At 34.2% G+C, this 25,353-nt stretch overlaps 1 protein-coding gene across 3 annotated transcripts in view; it reads right to left on the bottom strand.

Moving 5' to 3' along the window:
- The window catches only part of LOC101893598 (homeotic protein female sterile), a 284,910-nt gene that overhangs the window by 53,233 nt on the left and 206,324 nt on the right, over positions 1-25,353 (bottom strand). For all 3 annotated transcript variants that reach the window (XM_059129917.1, XM_059129919.1, XM_059129918.1), the window contains one exon: positions 465-1,653. In XM_059129917.1, the coding sequence (XP_058985900.1) occupies positions 465-1,653 (1,189 nt within the window). The remainder of the gene's footprint in view (positions 1-464; positions 1,654-25,353) is intronic.

Below are 25,353 nucleotides of genomic sequence, written 5' to 3'. Positions count from 1 at the left end.
GAGAGAGTGAGAGAAAAAGAGGGAGTACATGTGCTTGGATATACTTTTTCGTTGGATGCTGCTAATAGCTGCCATTAGAGCTTTAAATGTGGTTGGGTAGGATAATGTCTTGAAGGCTCACTAGGCTTTAAAACTCGATTTTTTGCATTGCCGGTCAAATATATATTTTAAAGACTCTTCAGGGTATTATGCATGGATTGGTCTACTTTCTCTTCGATTCTCACTCCCATAAACTTACATTGCTTTATTCTAACTTTCTTCATGTTAATTTGACATCAGATAAAAATTCTGGATTTTCAGAGGGAAATTAGGCAAAAGAGAGTTTTTTATATCATATCTTTCTCTCTCTCTCTCTTTTTTTAATACTCATAAAGAATTACTCAGTGACAATATTTTTTTTTCCTTCTCAATTGGGAGCTTTCAATAAAGAAAAGCTTGAGGAAAACTTTCGGATTTGAACTTACCAAATTGGCTTTGGAATCGTTTTTCCTGCGTATCTTACGATTCGACGACGTCGTTGAATTGGTTGAGATCGGTGATGCCACCGCATTCATAATGGCAGGACGTTGGAGAGCGGCAGCAAAATTGGCTGCAGCAGCTTTATGCAGTGCAGCTTGTGCCAACTGGGGATGCTGATGATGATTGTGTAGCTGTTGTTGTTGTTGCTGCTGCTGTTGTAAATTTTGTGTTAACAAATTGTTATTGTTGTTAAATAAACTATTGGAATTCTGAGTGTTCAGAAATAAATTTTGTTGCTGTTGTTGTTGCTGCAGATTGAATTGTTGCTGTTGTTGTTGCTGCTGCTGCAAAGCAGATATACGGGCCAACAACAAATTTGCGGCAGCAGCTGTATTTGGCGACACACGGTCCGTGGCTGTGATTGGCGCCGTTGCTGCTGCTGCTGTTGCGGTCGATGATGATGAGTTGGAGGAGGAGGTGGATGATGACGACGACGATGATGAAGATGTCGACGACGAAGAATTTAAAGAGGTATTGCCGTTGTTGGTGTTGCTGGTGGTGTTTGTGTTGTTGCTGTTGTTATTAAGATTGTTGTTATTCAAGGTGACAGCCCCTCCACCGCCTCCCACACTACCACGACTTCCAATAGTGGTGGGGAGGGGTACAACACCGGCTGATGTGGGTACGACCGGTGCCAGCTGACCTAACACTGATGCTCCAGTATTGTTGGAAACAGTTACAGCAGCTGTTGCTGCCGCCGGCGATGAACGTGGCAGATTGCAAATGTTTGTACGCCCGTTCCCCGGAGTTTGCCGACCGCCAATGGGGCTAATGGCCCCCTCTGCCGCTGGCGACTTTGTGGATATGGTATTCGTTGCTGTGGCGGCCGCCGTTGATTGGGTCCTTGAGGCAGTGCTAATGTTGCTGGCGGCGTTCGAAGCAATTGTTGTGCTGTTGTTTGTTGTTGCTTTGTTGGGAGAATAGCTGAGGCCGCCTCCGCCTCCGCCGCTGTTGATGTTGCTGTTGATTTTGTTGCTAGTGTTGATTTTGCCAAGGGAATTTGCGTTGGCTGCAATGGTTGCACCAAAGGTGTTTGACGAAAATGTTGTTGTTGTAGCTTTAGCGTTTGGCGAGAGAGATGATGGTGAAGACGACAATGTTGCCCAATGGTCTGGTAAATCACATGGGCCAAGCCTGAAATTTAATAAAAAAAAGAAGAAGAGGAAGAGAAATATTAGAATTTTTTTCGAAGAAAAAATACGATTTTGAAAGAAAAATAATTTGAATATTGAAAAAAAAATTTGGGTTAAAACAATTTCTTTTTGTCTGGGATTTTTCAGACAGTACAAGTCCTACAGACTTCCAGGTTTTTATGGGGAACAGAAAACATCCAGGTCTATTTTGGGCCATAGAAACCACCAGTTTTTCTATGGGACCATAGAAGACCACCAGCTCTTCTATGGGACCATAGAAGACCACCAGCTCTTCTATGGGACCATAGAAAACCACCAGCTCTTCTAGGGGGCCATAGAAGACCTCCAGCTCTTCTAGGAGGCCATAGAAGACCACCAGCTCTTCTAGGAGGCCATAGAAGACCACCAGCTCTTCTAGGAGGCCATAGAAGACCACCAGCTCTTCTATGGGGCCATAGAAGACCACCAGCTCTTCTATGGGGCCATAGAAGACCACCAGCTCTTCTATGGGGCCATAGAAGACCACCAGCTCTTCTATGGGGCCATAGAAGACCACCAGCTCTTCTATGGGGCCATAGAAGACCACCAGCTCTTCTATGGGGCCATAGAAGACCACCAGCTCTTCTATGGGGCCATAGAAGACCACCAGCTCTTCTATGGGGCCATAGAAGACCACCAGCTCTTCTATGGGGCCATAGAAGACCACCAGCTCTTCTATGGGGCCATAGAAGACCACCAGCTCTTCTATGGGGCCATAGAAGACCACCAGCTCTTCTATGGGGCCATAGAAGACCACCAGCTCTTCTATGGGGCCATAGAAGACCACCAGCTCTTCTATGGGGACATAGAAGACCACCAGCTCTTCTATGGGACCATAGGAGACCACCAGCTCTTCTATTGGGCCATATAATACATCCAGCTCTTCTTTGGGGCTATATAAGACCTCCAGCTCTTCTTTGGGGAGATAGAGGACCTCCAGTTCTTCTTTGAAATATTAAATATTGGACTTTTTGACACTTTACTTCATTCCGAATATTTTTCACCTTGTTTTTCACTTTCACAATTTTCCCATCATTTTTTTCCAATTCCCAAATTAAACCACACGTCGTCCTCCATAGAACCCCCATCTATGTTCTAGCGCTTTATCACAAGCATTTTAAAGGTTTGACCATGTTCTGTCTCAAAAAACCTGCATGTTTTCCTTATCAAAAATGTGGAACTCAATGCTTCGCCACCACATTGCGGCTGTATGTGAAAGGCGGTGGTGGCGAACGTTTGTTTGCTTACGACAAAACTTCCTTTGTTTAACCCATTCAATGAATACATTTATCAGTGAAATAATATAGTTTGTTTTCGTTGTTGTTGTTGTTTTTTTTTTTCAGAATTACAATGTTTCATTCAATTATAAAAACCTCCTCTAGTTCTAACAATAACACCATAGGTTGTCTATTGGGTTTATGTCTAGTGTGTGGTTAGCAATTTAATTAAACGTTGTTGTTTTTGTTTTTTTCTAATATTTTTTTGCTGTGGTTTTGGATAGACATGGTAATTACATGTTTTTTTTGATTTCGAAAATACGCCAGACATTATTTTGTATAACTAAATTACAATGCTGTTTTTACAGGTGAGCGATGCATACTTTTAGGCGTTTGAAACAAAATCCTCAATATGATATTGAAATATAGTGAATTTTAAAATGTTATGAGAACTTCTATTAAGGAGCTTCATTATTTATATTTTTTAACAATAAAAATGTTAAAAATCATTACACATAATTGCAACATAAAAATACGTTGCCTTTTAAAGGGAGTTTTAAACAATATGTTGAAAAAAAGGACCAAAAAGACCCCATTTTTGGCTCACTTGAAGGTTAAAATTGTCCACCAAAAGTAATCCTCGTGTTTTTATTTGCAATATTACCAAAGACCTTTTATACCTAAAATGCATGGGTTCTAAGGGATCCCAATTCGAAGATGTCCAAAGGTGTGAAAAATTGGGCTGGTGGTGTTTGGTTCTCCTTCTTTTTAGGTTATTTTGCAGTTTAAATTTTCAAAATGCCTTCTTCTTTTTTTAACTCTACTTTCGCCATCTACTGGATTTCCCCCGTAATTTTTGAAAAATATAAATTCTGTCACACAGTGTTTTTAGGGCTACAACAATATTTGGATTTTTTAAATAGAATTTTCACAGGATTATTAGGGCCTCAAAAGTGGAATTTTCCAATATTATTTTCCAAGAATTATTTGGACCTTAAATATAGATTTTAAAGGAATATTTTTCAAGGAATATCCGGAAATTAAGCGAGAATGTCTCAGAGAATATTTTCCAAGTGTTCCAAATGTCGACTTCTTAAAAATTATTTTTCAAAGAATTAAACGAGAATGTCACAGGGTTTTTTAAGTATTATTTTCCAAGGATTTTTAATATGAAAACTTAGACTTGGACAAACATGATCTTTATCCAGACTATTTTCCGAAGACTATTAGATTATCAAGTGTTCACAATTTAAATATTATTTTTAGGACCTTAAATAAATATATAAGGATCTTAGAGAATTGTTTAAAGGACCTCAAATGTGGATATGTTAAAGGTTACTTACCAAGGACCTTAAATTTAGTTTTTTTCAAAGAATATTTTCAAAGGATATATGAGGATTTTTTTTTGGATATTTCAAGGATTACTTTCCAAAGATTATTATATGCTTTTTCAAACGTTAACTTTATTAAGCTTATTTTCCTTTTTAAGGATTATTTTTAAGGACCTTAAACGGGGATTTTTTTTAAAGAATATTTGCAAAGGATATATGAGGACCTTAGAGAATTTAAGTTCAAGGACCTCAAATGTGGACATTTTAAAGATTATTTCCTAAGGACCTCAAAATAATATTTTCAAAGGATATATGAGGACCTTAGAGAATTTTAGTTAAAGGACCTCAAATATGGACATTTTAAAGATTATTCTCCAAGGATTAGAACCTTAAACGTGGATTTTATAAAGAATATTTGCAAAGGATATAAGAGAATTTTTGTTCAAGGACCTCAAATGTGGACATTTTAAAGATTATTTTCCAAGGGTTATAAGGGCATGAATCTTGGTCTTTCTAAAGATTATTTTACGAGGATTATTAGGACATTCAATGTGGAATTTTAAAGAATAATTTCCAAGAATTATGACGTCCTCAAACGAGGATTTTAAAAAGAATATTTCCAAAGAATTATTGGGGATTAAAGGAGAATATTTCCTAAGGATTATAAGGACCCCCAGCACGGATACATGAAGAATATTTTCGAGGATAATTAGTTCTTCGAATGTGGATTTTCAAAGATTACTTTCCAAGGATTGTTAGGGTCCTAAACGTGGACTTAAACTTTAAGGTTTTAAATATAATTTTCTAAGGATTATTATGGTCTCAAACTAGGAGTTTTTAATGATATAATATAATAATTTTAATAATATAATAATAAAAATAATAGTTCCAAATTATTATAAGGAATCCCAGCATGGATACATGAAAATATTTTCAAGGATTATTAGGCTTTCGAATGTGGTTTTTTAAAGCTTACTTTCCAAGGATGGTTAGGGTCATAAAAGTGGACTTTTATAGATTATTTCCCAAGGATTAATAGGTCCTTAAACTTGGATGCTTTAAATATTATATCCTAAGGACTAACTTAAATATTTCCCGAGGATTATTACGGTTCCAAACGAGGAGTTTTTAAATAATATTTCCAAAGGATTATAAGGACCCCCAGCAAGGATATATGAAGAATAATTTCAAGGATTATTAAGATTTTAATAGTGGATTTTTAAAGGTTATTTTTTAAGTATTATTGGGGTCGTAAACATAGACCTTTCAAAGATTATTTTCTAAGGATTAATGGGTCATTAAACTTTTTTAAAGATTATTTTCCATGGATTAACTTAAATATCTCCCAAAGATTATTATGGTCTTAAACGAGGAGTTTTAAATTAATATTTCCCAAGGATTGTAAGGACCCCTAGCATGGACATATGAATAATATTTCCAAGGATTATTAGGCTTTCGAATGTGGATTTTTTAAAATTACTTTCTAAGGATTGTTAGGATTTCAAAAATTATTGGATTAAAAAAATCAAGATGATATAGATAATAGATTAAAAATTATATGTATTCAGAGGATATATTAGGTCATCATACGTGGATTTTTTTTTTGAAGAATATTTTCTCAGAATTTTTAGGAACTTTTAAAAGTATATTTTGAAAAAAAAAAAAAAAATAATATAAGGCCTTCTCAAATGATGAATTTTTAAGAATATTACGAGACCCTCAAAGGTGGACTTTTAGAGAATTTTTCCCGAAAATTATAAAGGCCTCATTATTTTTTTCAATATTTTTTTATGCTCCTTAAGACTTTGAACCTGAAGCTTTAAAGGAAATATTCCAAGGATTATTATGAAAGGAATTCTCTAACGATTATTAGGGGCTATTATCGTAAATTTTGTAGAGCACATTTTTAAAGGATTACTAAGTCCTTAGACCTGGATTTTTTAGATAATATTTTCCAAGGTTTATTAAAGCCTTAATCATTGCTTTTTATGATGAATATTTTTTTTTTTTACCAAAGAGAGTGCATTTTTGTTAGATATTTTTCAAGCATTAATAGGTCCTCAACGTGAATTTGTTTCTATATGCTCCAAGGCTTTCAAAGTAGATTTTTTAAGAGGAATTTTTTCCCTATTTTCCAGGACTATAAGTATGGGGTTTTTAAAAAATGTATTAATGGCTTTGGCCTTTAGACATAAATATTTAAGGAAATAATGTCAGGTTCTATATGAAATTAAAACAACAATATTTAACAGATACCAGTTCGAATTTTTTTCAGGACATTTTTTCCAAATCTTATTTAAGTTAAGGATTTTTAAAGTAAATTGTTAAATATTTTCGCCTTATAAAAATAATAACCGCAAAAACAAACCCTCATCCAATGCAATAATAACAATTCCAACCACTGTATTCTGACGAGCCAAGCGGTAGTCACAACGACAACCGAACAAAGTGAACGAATCAAATCGAATACGTAACAAGAATTGTAAATATCGGAAATGGTGCCAGTAGGTCAAACAGACAAATTCTTAATGACGTTGGCAAAAAAAAGTACACAGAATACGATACTACTGTTTGGCTTTACAATTTGTGTTGTTAAATAAAAAGTTGTGTTATTTTTCGTCGGTAATAAAAAAAGGTGTAAAAATTTTAAAACAAAACAAGCGAAAAATTACGATTTTTTAAACAAGGGGATTTATTATTATTTTTTATTTTTAAATATAAGTACATGAAAAATACACACAATTATTTGCTGCATTTGTTTGCTTGCTCGCCGCTAGCTAGCAAATTAAAGTAGGTCAAAAATACCGCCAGCCAATTTTACCCTACAACCAACTTCCTGTTACAATTTTTCTTATTGTGTTTTGGTTTTCTTTTTTCTTGGTTTTTGCATTACACACACACACACATGTCGATGCATATGTGAATATGCATATTTATATATGTATATGTATTGTGGAATTACATAAATTGCATGTCTGGCTGGCTAATGCCTGGCAGTGAAATAAAATGCAACCAACTTCCCTTTTCTTCGTCGTTGCTGTAAAATTGCCCAAAATAAATATAATGCCTAAAAATGAGATTTTAATTAAATTGGCAGGGATTCTAAGAAGATTAAAATTGAAATTTATTAAAATGAGGAAAATCTAAGGCGGAAAGGATTTATGGAGGGGTGTTCATTGTGGATAAAATGAGTATCAAAAAAAAAAAAAAATAAATAAAAAAACGTTGCATTTAAATGAATTTTTACAAATATTTTCTTAAGGATCATCCGAAGAATTCAAAATATTTTCTCAAGGACTTTCCGATATTTGAAGATTTATTGGGTTTTAAATGTGATTTTTTTTAAACTATCTTCTGAGGACTTTTTTTAGAACATTTTCCATAGTGGATAATATGGGTGTGGATAATATGTGTGTCTAAAAAGCATTATATGGATTTTGAAGAATATTTTCCGAATATGATCCATCCAAGGATTTTAAAATATTTTCTCAAGGACTTTTAGGTATTCAAGGATTTTTCGGGTTTAAATGAGAATTTTGTTAAATTATATCTTCCAAGAATTTATAATATTTAATAAAATGTTTTTTAAAGGTTATTGGGACCTCAAATATGGGTTGTACCGAATATTTCCAAGAACCTAAAATATTTTTTAAGGGTTATTGGGACTCTAATGGGGATTTTTTTCCCAAGGACTATTAGGGACTCTAATGCGGATTTTCCAAAGAATATTTCCAAGGACCTTATGATAACATTTTAGCAAATATTTTCATTAGTGTTTTGAAGGATATTCCTAAGGGGTTACAAAAAAATTTAAATTAAAAAAAAAATAACAACAACAATAATAATAATAATAATAATAATAATAATAATAATAATAATAATAATAATAATAATAATAATAATAATAATAATAATAATAATAATAATAATATAATAATAATAATAATAATAATAATAATAATAATAATAATAATAATAATAATAATAATAATAATAATAATAATAATAATAATAATAATAATAATAATAATAATAATAATAATAATAATAATATAATAATCTAATAATAATAATAATAATAATAATAATAATAATAATAATAATAATAATACTAATAATATAATAATAATAATAATAATAATAATAATAATATAATAATAATAATAATAATAATAATAATAATAATAATAATAATAATAATAATAATAATAATAATAATAATAATAATAATAATAATAATAATAATATAATAATAATAATAATAATAATAATAATAATAATAATAATAATAATAATAATAATAATAATAATAATAATAATAATAATAATAATAATAATAATATAATAATAATAATAATAATAATAATAATAATAATAATAATAATAATAATAATAATAATAATAATAATAATAATAATAATAATAATAATAATAATAATAATAATAATAAATAATAATAATAATAATAATAATAATAATAATAATAATAATAATAATAATAATAATAATAATAATAATAATAATAATAATAATAATAATAATAATAATAATAATAATAATACTAATAATAATAATAATAATAAAATAATAATAATAATAATAATAATATAATAATAATAATAATAATAATAATAATAATAATAATAATAATAATAATAATAATAATAATAATAATAATAATAAATAATATAATAATAATAATAATAATAATAATAATAATAATAATAATAATAATAATAATAATAATAATAATAATAATATAATAATAATAATAATAATAATAATATAATATTAATAATAATACTAATAATAATAATAATAATAATAATAATAATAATAATAATAATAATAATAATAATAATAATAATAATAATAATAATAATAATAATAATAATAATAATAATAATAATATAATAATATAATAATAATAACAAGTAAAAAAGCTAAAAGTTCGGCCGGACCCTCCACCACTTGGAAAGAATTTGTCAATTTTCAAAATATATAATCCGTTAGAAATTCTGTTAAAATCTTAAAAATACCGAATGTAGCCGTTACATTAGAGTCTATACGACGACGTGGACCTGCATCAGCCCCTATTATATGGGGCTATTCCAAAACGTGGACCTGCACAGGCAATTCTCTGTCGTAGGCTGTAGCATCCATTACGAACTTCAAATGCCAAATTAAAAACAATTCCGGTAAATATTGGCGCTAAAATCATTAAAATACCGAATATCGGGGGGCTATACCAAAACGAGGACCTACATGGCCAATACCAAAAGTCCTGCAGATATAATATCCATTTGAGTAAAATTTTATCAACCTACTTCATTTCGTTTGGAAGCTAAAGTGATTTCCACAGACGTTTAGACGGACGGACATGATGATGCCACGGCCGATTAATACTAGCGGAGAGCGACCATCGTTAGTTATGGCGGCCCACACCAATACCATGGCCGCCGCTTGAGTTCTGTTGGCCAACCGAAGGTGCACATTTTCAGCTGATCTCTTTGGCAAGTAAACACTATCATTTTGTTTCTTTACAAACTGCTGGACAACGAATGTTTTCTCGTCGGAGAAAACCAAATTCGGCTGTTCACCACTGTTGGCCAAGCGAAGCAACTCTTTAGGTCTTTTGGGTCTATTTTCTTTCTGTTGCTGTGTAAGTTCTTGCACTTTTTGGAATTTCAATGGCTTTACTCCGAACTCATTTTTCAATATTTGCCGAATGAAATATTGCAAAATGTTCAGAATTTGTAATTTTTTCCAGGAGTTCTTGAAAATATTTTTAAGGGTAACAAAAGCACTTCCATAGCTAAAATCGTACATTTTTAATAATAATTTTTGCGAATTTTTTAAATCTCAAAATCCTTAATACTATTTTCATGATTTTTTTAATTTCATTTTTTAAAGGACTTCCTTAGCCATTTGCGGCGCTTATCTTTGTTTTTCTTTCACACCCACACCTCCAACTTCTCATCATCTATGGAAATTTGTCACCTGCTATTATCTAATATTGCCTAGATATTTATTTTCACCCCAATATATGCCAATAATTTCCTATGACAAATGCTTTGATTTTCTAACAAAAAATGTCATTAGTCATAAATCTTCTCCTAGAAAAATACCGAAAAAGCAACAACAAAAAATGCGACGGCATAAACAAACAGAAAACCAAATAAATTACTTAAAAATGAAAAAAATGTCACACCTACAAAACAACTCACCGTGAATAACATAACTGGAAATTGGAGGCAAACAAAAAAGTATAATTTTTTTGTTTAAACATTTCATAGACAAAATTGCCCTGACTTTGATCAGATGTCGTAAAAAATATGACAAACTATGGCCATAAGTGAATACTTGAATAGTTGGCATGGTGAGGGGGTTGGGGTTGTAAGGAGAGTATGATCGTATGATTAATTCAAATAATTGTGCTATTGGTAGACCTCAGAAAAAATGCAAATCATTGGATTTTTTTTGTTTAAAAATCAACATTTAAACGTTTGCAATTTTGTTCGTTTGCCATTTATGTGGTGGCTCAGGTTGATTTCCAGGAATTCCAAAATTGAGTGGAAAATAATTTTGTGTTGAAATTCGCAGCATTTTGTATGAATCTCATATGGGATATATATTATTGGAATGTTTGATCTCACTCCCACAAATAGGGGAATCCTTATACAACCATACATTGTCCTCGATAAGTAAATGAAAGGCCAGACTGTCTGAAGTGGTTTAGGTGCAGTGCTCACTTAATTTCTATTGGTCAAAACCAAGAACTTTTGGGAATTTAGTCCTTCTGTACTACCTTGGCATGTCCAGTAAAGCTCCGATTATACAGTATGTTAGAGTCATATGTAAAGTGTCTTTTTATATATTTTACATTTGTATAGCATACTTTGAGGAACTTCGACGTAAGGCTGTGCTATGCAAACTAAACTTCAGACTGCTGTCATTTGTAAACCACTCGTCCGACAGCTGTTAAAATTATTCCAGTAACAGCTCATTATATTGTTTACTTGCGAACAAAGGCATTTTGGTGAGAATTTTCCAGAAAAAAAGTTATTTGTGATGGAATTCAAGCGTGATAGTGTGATTTCTTTATATTTGGCTGTAAAGCCACAAGTGGCTATCGTTAGAGCACTCCAGCATTTAAATGTGAATAAATCTGTTGTATCTCCTACCATCGCTCGTGATACCGTGATAGTGGTAGCGTAGCACGACGCAAACAGCAACATCAGCAGAAATGGTTCGAAAAGTAAAGAAGCGACTTGATCGAAACCCGCGTCGCAGTGGCCGAAAAATGGCTGGTGAGCTGAACATATCTCAATATTCGATTCGCAAATATTGAAACATGAGCTTGGGGTAAAGCCATTGAAATTCAAAAAACTGCAAGAACTCACACCTCACAGAAAATAGACTCAAAAGAGCTAAAGAGTTGCTTCGCTTGGCCGAAAGTGGTGAAATGCCGAATTGGTTTTCTCCGATGAGAAAAAATTCGTTTGTAAACAATCAAAATTATCGTGTTTATTTGTTAAAGAGGTCAGCTGGAAATGTGCACCTTCGGTTCTGGTGGCCAACCGAAGGTGCACATTTCCTTCTGACCTCTTTGGCATGCGCCGGCTACTATGGCCATGTAGGTCCACGTCTTGCTATAGCCCCCATATAATGGTACCTCCCTACTTTCGGTATTTTGCTGATTTAAGTGATATTATTAACCGGAACTGTTTCAAATTTGGTATTTGAAGTTTGTAATGGATACAGGTACACGCCTTCGTATAGCCCCCATATAAGGGCACCCTCCGATACTCGACATTTTGATAAATTTAGCGATAGTATTCATCGGAATTATTTTAAATTTGGTATTTGAAGTTCGTAATGAATACTACAGTCAATGACATAGAATTGTCTGTGCAGGTCCAAGCTTTAGTATAGCCCCCATATAAAGGCACCTCCCGATATTCGGTATTTTGACGATCTTAGCTATGAATATTATTCATCTATTTTTTCCAAATTTCGCATTTAAATATTGTAATGGTTTATAACAAAAGTTACTTATGCAAGTCCACGTCGTCGTATAGACCCTAATATAATGGCTACATTCGGTATTTTTAAGATTTTAACAGAATTTTTAATGCATTTTATTTATTTATTTATTTTTTTTTTTTTGAAAATTGCCAAATGGTGGAGGATATTCTAATTTCAGCCCGGACGAACTTACAGCTTTTTTACATGATATATATTATATCGTGTTTTATCTGCAATATTGCTGAAGTCACTATACACAGCCGAAAATGTGCACCTTCGGTGGCCAACCGAAGAACTCAACCGCCGGCCATGGTGATGGTGTGGGCCGCCATAACATTCGATGGTTGCTCGCCACTCATATTAATCGGCCGTGGCGTCAGAATCAATGCCGAATATTATCGCGAAAATTTTCTGTAACCCCCGAATGGTTACAAAATGAGGTTCCTCGCTTCATTTCCAGCACACGATGGCCACCAAAATCTCCGAATACCAATCCATTGGACTATTGTGTCTGGGGTATTTTGGAAAGCAAGGTTGGCACTAAAAAACACCAAAGTTTCGATCCTCCGGGAATGGGCCAAAATATTGCAGAGCAACATTCGGACAGCGTGCCAAAGGTGACCAATTCGAACAAATCTAAACTTATTCTAAAATTTGATATTATTTCCGACATTTTTTAACAAAATAAAATTAAAAAAAAAATGTAAGAATTATGGCGTTTGACTTTGTTGCAGTTTTTTTTATCTCACCCTGTATTTTCGTTTTTCAGGAACATTGATGCTAATATTATTGTGATATTCAATAGAAATAGTATCTTTTTTCATTGGTGATTTATAGCGAAATTTGATAAGGTCATCCTTTTAAAATGAACTTCGGCCTTAACCCTAAAACGTGTTTTTAATTCATATGAATTTCAGGCGTTTAAATAAGAGTTAGACTTTTAATGTTTTCTGGGACCTATAGTAGAATTTTATGCCAAATAATTTTGTAGAATATGTTGACTTGCCACGATGCCGTTTAAAGGAAGTTTTTAAGTATATTTAAAAAAAGGACCAAAAAAGACCCCTTTGTTGGCACGCTTGAGGGTTAACATTTCTGACCAAAATAATCTTCGTACTGTTATCTGTAATATTACCGAAGACACTGAATATATAAAATGTAATGATTCCAAAAAATCTTAATCCGAAAATTTCAAAAAATGTGGAAGAGCCCCCTATTATTTAGGTTAATTTGCGATGTAAACTTTCAAAGAGCCGATACACATGTGTACTATTTTTAGCCCTACTTTCATAGTCTACAAGCCTTCCCTGCAATAATTGTTTTTGTTACACAGAGTTATTAACATCTTCAGTACGAGTTTCTAACCAAAATGCCAACTTCGCAAATTTGGGATATTTCCTTAAAAACATATTTTTGGTCATATTTTGATTAAAAATGTTAAAGGTTAAAAGTTAGTATCGATCCATCCTAACGCCATTTTTTAATTTTTTTTTTGATTTCTAAAACTTTTAATTTCCGAAAAAAATGGTGTCCGTGCCCAGCTAAGGTTGTTCGTTTAACACAAAACTTGGCAATGAATTAAAGCCAGCTTCAAACTGAAGTAGTTTTTTTTGGCTCTGCCACTTGATGACGGCAGCTAAGATTTTCTGTAAATCCCCATTTATAGTTGTTTTGTTCAAAATATTTTTTTTGCAAAAAAAAAAAATATAAATAAATAAATAATTTAATTGTTAAGTCGAGGGTGCTACCAGACAAACTCTGGCTAAGAGTTAGTCGTTTAAAAAACAAGTTATGGCTTTTATCTCAGAGCTCGCTCTGACGTTCGCATTGCCTGCCATTATAACAGCGGGTTGGTTTGTTTTTTTTTCTGAATATCTCTCACATGTAATATTGGTTTTGGGTTGGCGGCTAGCTGAATGTTGTTGCTGTTTTTGTTATTGTTACTGGCGTCGATGATTGTTGCTTCGACTGACTGTTGCTACTGCCGCTACTGCTGATGTTGTTGTTGTTGTCGTTATTGTTATTTTGTTGTTGACTGACTAACTGAATGTGTGTGCCTCATTGCAAATCTGGGTCATGGATGAAAGAAAAAGCGCTCTAAAGTGGGTCATGAATATTGTTTCACTCACGTTCAAGTGTATTTCGAATTATATTTTTTTGTGTGCTAATTTTTTGCCGTTTTTTTGTTGTTGTTGTCGTTGTTGTTTTGCGTGCTCTCAGTTTTCGCTTTTTATATATAATTCATTTATTTTTTGTTGTTGTTGTATTTTTTTGCAAAAATACTTGAGGAGACAAAAAATAAATGATTGTTATTGTTTTCTACCACATGATTCAATATTTTTGTGTTTTTTTTGCATTATTATTTTTTGTTGTTTTTATTTTTTTTTTTGTTAAATTATTGTCTCACCACAATTCAATTCAGGAGAATTTTTTTGTTTTTTGGCTTTCGCACAAGGCAAAACACCCAAAACAAGTTGCCAATTGTTAACTCATTTCTGATCGGAAATTGTCTATGGGCTGCCACAAGTGTAGCATATCAAGCGTTTGTCTAGCACTTGCAATTCCGATAACAAAAATGGCTCAACTTGAGTATTGAATTTTTATGGGTTAAGTATGTTCGAATCAAGTGCAAAAAAATGTTGGCAGAAAAGTTACTGAGTGCAGAGAGGAAGTGATTGGAGGAAAGAATTTAAAAAAAATGATTTCAAAATAATTCCCTTTTAACTTATACTCAAAAATATTTATTTTTTACACGTGTATCGGTGTTTTCAAAGTTTACATAGCAAAAAAACCAAAATAGTGGGGACAAGTTCTCCCCTCTTGCACACTTTTGGAAAGTTTCGAATTGAGATTGCTCGTAATCCATACATTTTAGGTATTTAAAGGCTCAGATAATATTGCAGAAAAATATGAGGAAAATTTTGGTCGAAAATCTTAACCTTCAAGCAAGAAAACAAAGGAGTCTTTTTGGTCCTTTTCTTAAAATTTGATTAAAAACTCCCTTTAAACAGACTTTTTTTGATTATAAAATCAACCTGTCAAACTCAATCTGACGTATAATCAATTTTATTTCAATTCCATCTCAAGTATGCGTTATATATTCCCTACGTTACTAATACGACCTAATGGAAGTTTTCAAATAGTAATTATAGATGATTGACTCTAACGGTCCAGATGTTTTCAAAAGAACCCTCTTCCAACTTCAATTCGTGAAATATCCCCAATTTGACATTTCTCTACAACATCTACGGATATTAGATTACCCTCTTCATCTTTATACCCTCCACCATAGAGTGGAGGGTATATTAAATACACATTTTAGACCCCACAAAGTATACATATTCTTGATCAGCATAAAATTCTATGTCGATTTAGCGATGTCCGTCGGCCTGTTCGCCTATCCGTCTGTGGAAAATACTCTAGCTTCCGAACGAAATTAACTAGATTGATAATTTAATTTAATAGTTACTAGTAATTTTACTCAAATGTATGTTATGTCTGCAGCTACAGCCTATGACAGAAAATTGTCTGTGCATGCCCACGCCTTCGTATAACCCCCATATAACGGCACTTTCCGATATTCGGTATTTTTATGATTTTAGCGACATTATTCACCGAAATTGTTTCAAATTTGGTATTTGAAGTTCGTAGTAGATACTGCAGCCTATGACAGAAAATTGTCTGTGCATGTCCACGCCTTCGTATAGTCTCCATATAAAGGCACTTCCGATATTCGGTATTTTGATGATTTTAGCTACATTATTCACCGGATATGTTTCAAATTTGGTATTTAAAGTTCGTAGTAGATATTGCAGCCTATGACAGAAAATTGTCTGTGCAAGTCCACGTCTTCATATATCCCGCATATAATGGTACCTCCCTATTTTCAGACAGAAAATTGTCTGTGCCGTTCCAAGTCTTCGTATAGCCCCCATATAACGGTACTTCCCAATATTCGGTATTTTTATAATTATAGCTACATTATTCACAGGAATTGTTTCACGAATTATGGCCTTCAAAAGGCCAACGAAACCACCACACGCTGCCCGAATGTTGCACTGCGGTATTTTGGCCCATTCCCGTCGAAGCGCTTGCTTGAGGTGATCGACACTTTAGTGCCAATATTGCTTTCCAAAATACTCCAGACATAATAGTCCAGTGGATTGGTATTCGGCGATTTTGGTGGCCATTGTGCGCTGGAAGTGAATCGGGGAACCTCATTTTGTAACCATACTTTGGTGGTGCGTGCTGAGTCCTGTTGGAAAGTCCAAGGTCTGCGGTCAAAATGTTTGCGTGCCCAAGGCTTAAATACACTCTTCAGAATATTTTCGCAATAATATTCAGCATTTATTCTGATGCCACGGTCGATTAATACGAGCGAAGAGCGACCATCGGCTGTTATGGCGGCCCATACCATCACCATGACCGGCGCTTGAGTTCTGGTGGCCAGGTACAAGGTGCACATTTTCAACTGACCTCCTTGGCAAGTAAATACGATCATTTTGTTTGTTTACAAACTGCTGGAAAACAAACAAGGAACAACAAACAAAAACAAACAACAACGGAGAAAACCAAATTCGGCAGTTCACCACTTTCGGCCAAGCGAAGCTACACTTTACCACTTTTGAGTCTATTTTCTTTCTGTTGCGGTGTAAGTTCATACACTTTTTGGAATTTCAATGGCTTTAACCCGAGCTCATTTTTCAATATTTGCTGAATGGAATATTGTGATATGATCACCGTATCAGCTCCCCAGCCATTTTTCGGCCATAGCGACAGGGGTTTAGATCAAGTCGCTTGAGGTTTCTGTCTACCGTCCACTTCCTTGACGTTGGGCTACGCTACCGGTATCACGGTAACGAGTGATGGTACGAGACACAAAAGATTTATTCACATTTAAATGCTGGAGAGCTCTAACGATAGTCATTTGTGGTTTTCCAACCAAATATAAAGAAATCACAATATCACGCTTGAATTCCATACCGAATACCTTTTTTCTGGAAAATTCTCACCAAAATGCTTTTGTACGCTTGTAAACAATATAATAAGCTGTCACTGGAATAATGTTAACAGCTGTCGGACGAGTGGCTTAGAAATGACAGCATTCTGAAGTTGGTTGCAGTTTTTTCATCTCACCCGATTTATTTTACCGATTTTATTTTCCGACGTCACTAATACGCCCTAATGCGAGCATTTAAATAGTTATTATAAATGATTGGCTTTCCCGGTCGAGATGACGTATAATCGATAATAGCAGCACTTAAATATTATTATTAATGTAATTTTATTTTTACAGCTCCCCATAATAAATAATAATAAAATCCCCTCTCAACAGCTGGTAAAAACGTTTAACAAATTCCATATCTATTAGAATATAATTTTTGTTTTTAAAATAGGCTATATGTATGTCCCATGATTTAACAAAAAAAAAAAATCGCTAACAATGCCACACAAACCAAAGTAAATAAATTACTTATTGTTCCCCCTTTTATCCTCCCTTGTTAAGTAAATTGTTTTTCTTTATTTTTTTTCCAAAGTCCACAATCTCAAAGTTTCAAATATCCATTGTGTGCGTCATAAGGCAAACAAAGCATCAAAGTAGACAGACAGCCAGCCAGCCCCAAACCCCCCGCCCCCAAAAGAAACCAAATTATTCTAAAGCTGTAGACAATTATTAGACAAAAACGTTATTACTCATTCACCATGATTATACAAATAAGAAAATAACGACAACAACAATAAACAATACTAATAAAATTTTGAGACGCATTTTGAAGTAAGTAACCATAAATTCGTAATAAAATATTAAAACAGGGAGTTAAAAAATGGTATTCAGTCTATAACGCATTAGGGCGAATAGTCTGTGTTGAGTAGAAGCAATGAAATTCAGAGAAATACTTTTAAGAAAAATTGGTTGGCCGGTCCTCTATGAAATTACGATCTGAATAATCAAAAACGTACAGAAATAAAATAATCGTCTAAATAATCGGTTCATTTTCACATCCGTGGATGTCGAAATGGCCCATCCGCTTAATCCTATTTTGGAATATCTTTCCAAAATTTCGGCAGGTATCTCAGAAATAAATGCCGCATTGTTATCATCCAATGTGTCAATTGAAGCGGACTTATCTGTGTAGAGATGAGCTTCAAATAGACCCACAAAAATAATCTAAAGGCGTTAAATCGCAGGATTTAGGCGGCCAATCATACTCGCATCTCATCAAGTCCATTGCTACGTTTGCTGTATGCCAAGTGGCACCGTCTTGGAAGAAAATATATTGCATTTTGGGCAAAAAGAAGTTCGATATAATCTCACGGTAGAGCTCACCGAAATACCAGATCTTTATCCGCACCAAACCGTAACTTTTCCTGGATGCATTGGTAGCTTTATTCTTCTGGTTGATCTTTACTCCAAAATCGACAATTCAAATGTCGATAATAAAATTCTACGATTAGCAGCCATTGTTCGTTTGTTAGATTCGTGGTTAAATTATAGACCAAACTTAAGATGTTTGACAGTGAAAAAAACATTTCTAATGCCCACCATGAGTTGTGGCATTCCGTTCTATGACCATCGGGGATCAGCACTGGCTGACGAGGATATCCACCCGAATAAGAGGAGACTGTCACAGTTCGTCATACTTAAACATAGTGTAACCCGGTCGGATAAATAACGTGACTAGGCAGCCCGTCATTTCTCCTAGTTCAGACCATCTCCCGATTATCGTCTACATAAGCAGATTGTCTGATATAATAACGTATGAAAGTCGCACTTTCGTTAAACATGGGAAAGTTCGCTGGCCAGAATTCAGAGAGTTCACCATGCTTCGCTTTAGATTTTCGGGTATGAGAATGGTTTTTTTGTCCGTCATCATCAAAGCTGCAGCCGCTCGCTATATAACTGGTCGAAGACCCGAAATAAGATCAAATTTTCCAGCAGAGACAGCGGGACTAGTTGTCGATTATTAATACGGATTCCGTCCACAACATAGTACCACAACAGCACTGCACGCCATATCCACACAAACCAGAACAAGCCGTGTCAAAGGCATTTGATACTGTCAACCATGCTACACTGTTTGAGGATGTCGACGCTACTGCCCTCCGTCCAAGATTAAAAAGTTGGAAAATCAACTATATATGTGGGCACCAATCGGACGTGAAATTCCGGAAGAAGTCCAAGCCGCGTAGAGTGAAATAGGGAGTTCCCCGAGGTGTATCTCTAGAACTGTTTAACATTTATATTGCCTTTCCTCGCACTCCAGACGGTATAGAGATTGTAACGCATGTGGATTATTGTGCGATCGTGGCGTCGAAATCCACCTTAGATGACATATTTGTGAGGTTGAGAAATACGAAAATATCCGATCTCTGCGGATGAAAACAGAGCTGATTCTGCAATTTGAAGCAAATATAAATTCGACCACGGACTATCCCCAGAATTCTAGGGATCACATTCGACAACACGTTTTAGTCTTCCGCGCAAGCCACTGCTATCTGCAACAGAATGAAAAGTAGAAGGACAATAGCCGACAGTATTTTGGGTGTGGACAAGGGACTATGTTGACCTCTTCCAATGCGGCAGGTCGGTCTGCTGTCAGCCCTGCGGTCCCAGTGTGATCTGCAAATATAAATGCCAAGCAGTGAAAAGAAAACATCCAGACCTGCCAAAATGCTGCCCTGAGAATTTGAAGCAAATACAATTCCGACCACGAACTATCCCCAGAATCCTAGGGATCACATTCGACAACACGTTTTAGTCTTCCGCGCAAGCCACAGCTATCTGCGACAAAATGAAAAGAAGGAAGACAATAGCCGACAGTATTTTGGGTGTGGACAAGGAGACCATGTTGACCTCTTCCAATGCGGCAGGTCGGTCTGTTGTCAGCCCTGTGTGATCTGCGAATATAAATGCCAAGCAGTGAAAAAAAAAACATCCAGACCTGCCAAGATGCTGCCCTGATAACTGCGACGGGGTGCCTCCTCATGACGCCAGTGGACTATCTAAGGTAAGGAGGCGAAGATCCTTACCGTACGTCAGCATAATCATATGCTTTTGTTGCATTACCTGCGTGGGTGTTATTCGTGGGAGTCATCCCAACCATTATATGGCGGATACAACTCCCCCACCTAGGCGTGTCAGGAATGACATGCATGATGTAGAGAGGGAAGTCTTCCAAAGCTATAAGATAGATCGTATATATCAAGAAGCCTATAAGGCAGATCTGAGTGGTATTAATGTCGATGCAGTTGTAGATGTCATCAACAATATTAACAGTATGAATGCCGTCCTCGGAGTCCACCTCATCCGTTGCAGCTGAAAAACGTCAGCTGCCTTGACAAGTCAGGCAAGTTTTGGCGCAATTACGTTCAGGATGGTGAAGTCGTCTCAATTCGTACTGGGAACGAGTTTAGGAAGATGTATATGACGTCGTCAGGCGTGTGATACAGGCCCGTACAACACGCTTCACCTATTGAAGAAGACCGTTGGTTGCAGCCTAGCCGAATTTTTGAACCTAGAACTGGATTAGCAGAAAGAAAACAATATGTAGCTGTTACAACGACGTAATGAGTTTAAACAGCTCACCCACCAACCAACGAATGAAATGTAGGACGTCTGACAAGTATGCTCAAAGTTGGAAGATTATTCCGACATAACGTATATTCGAATTTTTGCCAAATTGTCGGGGGAATTTTTTCTCTTGTTGTGGAGTTTTTTTCTGTTCTGCTTGTGTGGTAACATTTGTTGTTTAGAAGCCTCCCTTTTTTAGATTTTTAGGCTTATATATTGTGGATGAAATAAATGTGTGATTGTTGTCTCTTTTAGGATGTCTTCCTTCTTCATCGGAATTATAAATTGGGGCGTATGAGGAATTAAATTGACATTTTCTAACAAATCGAAGGGTTTGTAAATAATCATACGTCTCCACGAATTCAAAATAGTTTTCCGTTCCCTAGGTTAGATCTTTATTCTTTTCCTTTTTAAAATGGAGCCGTAATTGAAATTGGGGTGTATGAGGAATGTCATTCACATTTTCGTAACAAAATGTTATTGAGAATTGAGACAATCATACGTCACTATGAGCGTTAGAATTCATAAAAAATTACTCTCCTTACAACCCCTTTTATTCTTTTTATTTCAAACATTTAAATGTAAAATAAATTGACTTGCATTACAAAAACTTAATTTATTTATCTTCATCATTATCAACATGACGAGCCTCCTTTGTTTGCTAACCATCTCCCCTCAAAATCATTTATATTTTTTGCCAATCAAACACAAAACGAATAAATTGTATCTAAGGAGAGTGAAATCTACACACAAGCACCGAACAGATGTTTGTTGGTGTGTATTTGTAATTTTTTTCTAATTTTTTATTTTCCAAACAAATGTTTTTCTTCATTACTTTCTCCACCTCCACCTCTGGCGTTTATTATTTTTCATGTGATTTGTGTTGTTGTTGTTTTTGTTGCTGTTGTATTTAGTTGTTTACTAGTTATGACGATGCTGTGTTGCTGTGTTTTTGTGATTTAATTTGTGTGAATTTGCGTTTTTTACACTTTTGTTATCTCTCTTCCATTCTCTTCTTCGTTGCCTTTTTTTCTTTATAATCAAATGAAAATTTCACTTTCATTTGACGATGGTGATGATGATGATTGTTAGATAAATATTACTTAATTTGTTGTCTTCTAGTGGATGCTTGATTTCAATGTCAAATGGTTTGATGTGGGAAGTTTTTTTTTTTTTGTTGAGCGTTTGATAGGTGTGGGAAAGTAAGGAAGTAGAAGAAGAATATTGGAAAGTTAGTAGTTTTAATTGAGAAAAAGGGGGCGTATAAGTATTATTTTCTATGGTAGTAGCATATTTTGCTAAGGAATTACTAACACTCATACGTCACTCTACAACATGGATTGAAGTTGTGAGAGAAGGGTGCGTATGATTATATTTAGATATGGCAAGTTGTAAAGAATTGCTGACTTGTTTTGCAAGTTATGACCGATTAAAGTATGTAAAATTGTAACCCTTTGTGGGTGAGGTACCTGAAGGGGTTCGCGGATATATAGCATCTTCTCAACAGATCTTGTGTGAGCGAAAATGTTTGTATGTGTGAAATTCGAAGAGAGTTAGATGTTTATTTCGCTTTCTGTGAGCGTTTGTTTTTCAACATCTTGAACCCTATGTGGGGGAGGTACCGGAAGAAATGGTCCGATTGTTCGATCTTCACCATCTTTATAACAGATTTTGTGTTGGTGGAAATATTGAGATGTACTAAGTCTGAATGGAATCGAAAGTTAATTTCGCGTTTTTTTGAGCTCCATGGATAAAAATGTTGAACCTTTGTGAGGAAGGTACCAGAAGGAATGGTCCGATCTCTACCACCTCTACTACCTTTATAACAAATCTTGTGTTGATGGAAATAATGAGATGTACCAAGTCTGAATGGAATCGGATGTTAATTTCGTGTTTTATGAGCTTCGTGATTATTCAAAATTTTGATTCCTTGTGGAGGAGGGACCAGAAGGAGTGGAGTGGGATATATCTGTCCCATCTTCACAGCATATTTTGTGTTACTAGAAATAATGCGATGTGTGAAATATGAAGTGAACGAGATGTTAATTCCAGATTTTATGATGTTTTAGTTATTAAAAAATTTGACCCTTTGGGGGAGATGCTAGAAGAAATGGTCTGATCTCTACCATCTTTATAAAAGATATTGTGTTGATGGAAATATTGAGATGTGTCAAGTGTGAATGGAATCCGATGTTGAATTCGCGATTTATGAGCTTCATGAATATTCTAAATTTTTAACCTTTGTGGGGGAGGTACCAGAAGGAGTGGACCCATACATTCCATCTTCACAGAAGATTTTTTGTTAGTAGAAATAATGGTATGTATGGAATATGAAGAGATCCGGATGCTTATTTCGGATTTTATAATCGTTTTGGTTATTCGAAACGTTGATCCTTTCTGGGGGAGATACCAGAAGGAATGATCCGATCACTACCATCTTTATAACATATCTTGTATTGATAGAAATATTAAATTGTATCAAGTCTGAACGGAATCGGATGATAATTTCGCGTTTTATGAGCTTCATGGATAATTTGACTCTCTGAGGGAGAGGTACGAGAAGGAGTGGACCGATATATTCCATCTTCACCCCAGATCTTTGGTTAATAAAAATATTGTGATGTGTGTAATTTGAAGGTAATCGGACTCTTACATCACATTTTATAAGAGTTGTAATTATTCCAAATTTTGACCCTTTGTGGGGTGGGGGGGGGGGGGGGTATGATGGATTGGATCGATTTTGCTCTGATGATGATATTAGGATTTGCAAAGTTGGAGGAAAATAGGAATATCTTTACCCTTTATGTGCAGTAAAATATATTTTTTTTTTTTGAAAATTTCAACCTTTTTTGGGAGGGCTACCGGAAGGAAGGGGCCGATATTGCCCATCTCCCAACTCGATTTAAGTTTGACAGTAATATTACGATGTACCAAGTTTGGACTTAGTCAGATACTCCCTTCGAGAGTTATCATACGCACCAGCCTACAGACAGACGGACGATTGGACGAACGAACATCGCTAGATCGACTGCAAATGTCCTGAAACGAAGACCTAAGGTCTAAAATCGTTTTGGGCGTATCACATGGTATATATCTTCTCTAGCCATATGGTTGATGGTATACTTAGCTCTGAGTAGTGGTTCTGGTTCCATCGGAAAACTAGTTCCTTATATAGTTTCATGAACTCCTCTTATTTATTTGAAAACTCTTCGTATGAGTGATATGAAATGTATGAAATCACAATCATACGTTTAGAAACTGGTGTACCGAACATTGAACTAGATTGACAGTTGTTGCGGTTTAATTCGCCTCGCTTGTCAAAGTAGTTGAAATTACTTAGATTTCCTTTGTTTATTTTTTTTTTTCAAATCTTCACATGTTTATGATTTCATTTGATATAAAAAATAGAAATTAAAACAATTAAAATATCTTAAAAATTGTGGCGACCAGCACAGTTTTCCTATTTCCGTACCATGGAGCGTATGACTATTATTAATTATAACTAATTGTATAAAATTACATATATCTCGCACTCTCAGAAAGCTAGAAATGCAGTTAAGGAGTCAAATGAAACCTAACTTATGGGCCTAAAATAAAACTACGAGATTCGTTAAGAAAAAGTAAAAAATATAAGAATACAGTCACAATTTCAGCTCTCAGTATATCCAAAGACAGATAATATAATAAGATTGTTGTTTTGATTCAGTAGAAAGCGTTGGTACTTACTTACATTCTTATATAAAAGCATAAGTAAATGCAAAAAAAATATAACTCTGAGTAGAGCTGTGGCGATCTAGCTTGATCGAACGAAATTTAGTTCCTTATCTAGTAGTTACGTCAAAATTCGCCTGTCAAAGTAATTGAAATTCATAAGCCTTCTTGTGTTTCATTTTTTTTTCAAATTTTCACATTTTTATGCTTTCAACTCATACAAAAAATAGAAATTAAAACAATTAAAATATCTTAAGAAATGTGCCTATAATCACACTTTTCCGATTTTTCGTACCATGGTGCGTATGACTGTTATTAATTATGACTAATTTTATAAAATTACATATATCTCGGCCTGTACTACACATAGAAGTACAGTTAAGAAGTCAAATTAAAGCTAACACATTGGGCTATATAATTTTTAAAATAAAATATATAGTTAAGGTAAGCAAAGGTAAAAAAATTAAGTAGAAATTCTCAACTCATGCTCTAAGTATAGCAAACGACAGAAAATAGGGGAAAAAGATATTTTATGTCACCATGTCATGACAGCATTATGTGGTACTTCAAAGAGCCTGAGGTTTTTACAGGGAATTCGCTGATTTTGGTACTGTCTAATCTTTATAGTTTTTTGTCTTGGTATAGCTTAGATTTTTTTTATTTGCATAAAAAGTTTATTTAAAAAAATGTAAGTTCTAATTTTAATTAAAATTACTGTGAAATTCCTTGTTTGCTTGATTTCGTGTTTTTTCGCGATTTCAGAATAATACATTTCTGTAATTTTTGATGTTTTTTGTGAAATG

The sequence above is a fragment of the Musca domestica genome, unplaced genomic scaffold (genome assembly GCF_030504385.1).
Source record: "Musca domestica strain aabys unplaced genomic scaffold, Musca_domestica.polishedcontigs.V.1.1 7, whole genome shotgun sequence".
Taxonomy (NCBI): Eukaryota; Metazoa; Arthropoda; class Insecta; order Diptera; family Muscidae; genus Musca; species Musca domestica.
The sequence above is the reverse complement of the archived record's forward strand: the minus strand, read 5'-3'. Positions and strand labels throughout refer to the sequence as shown.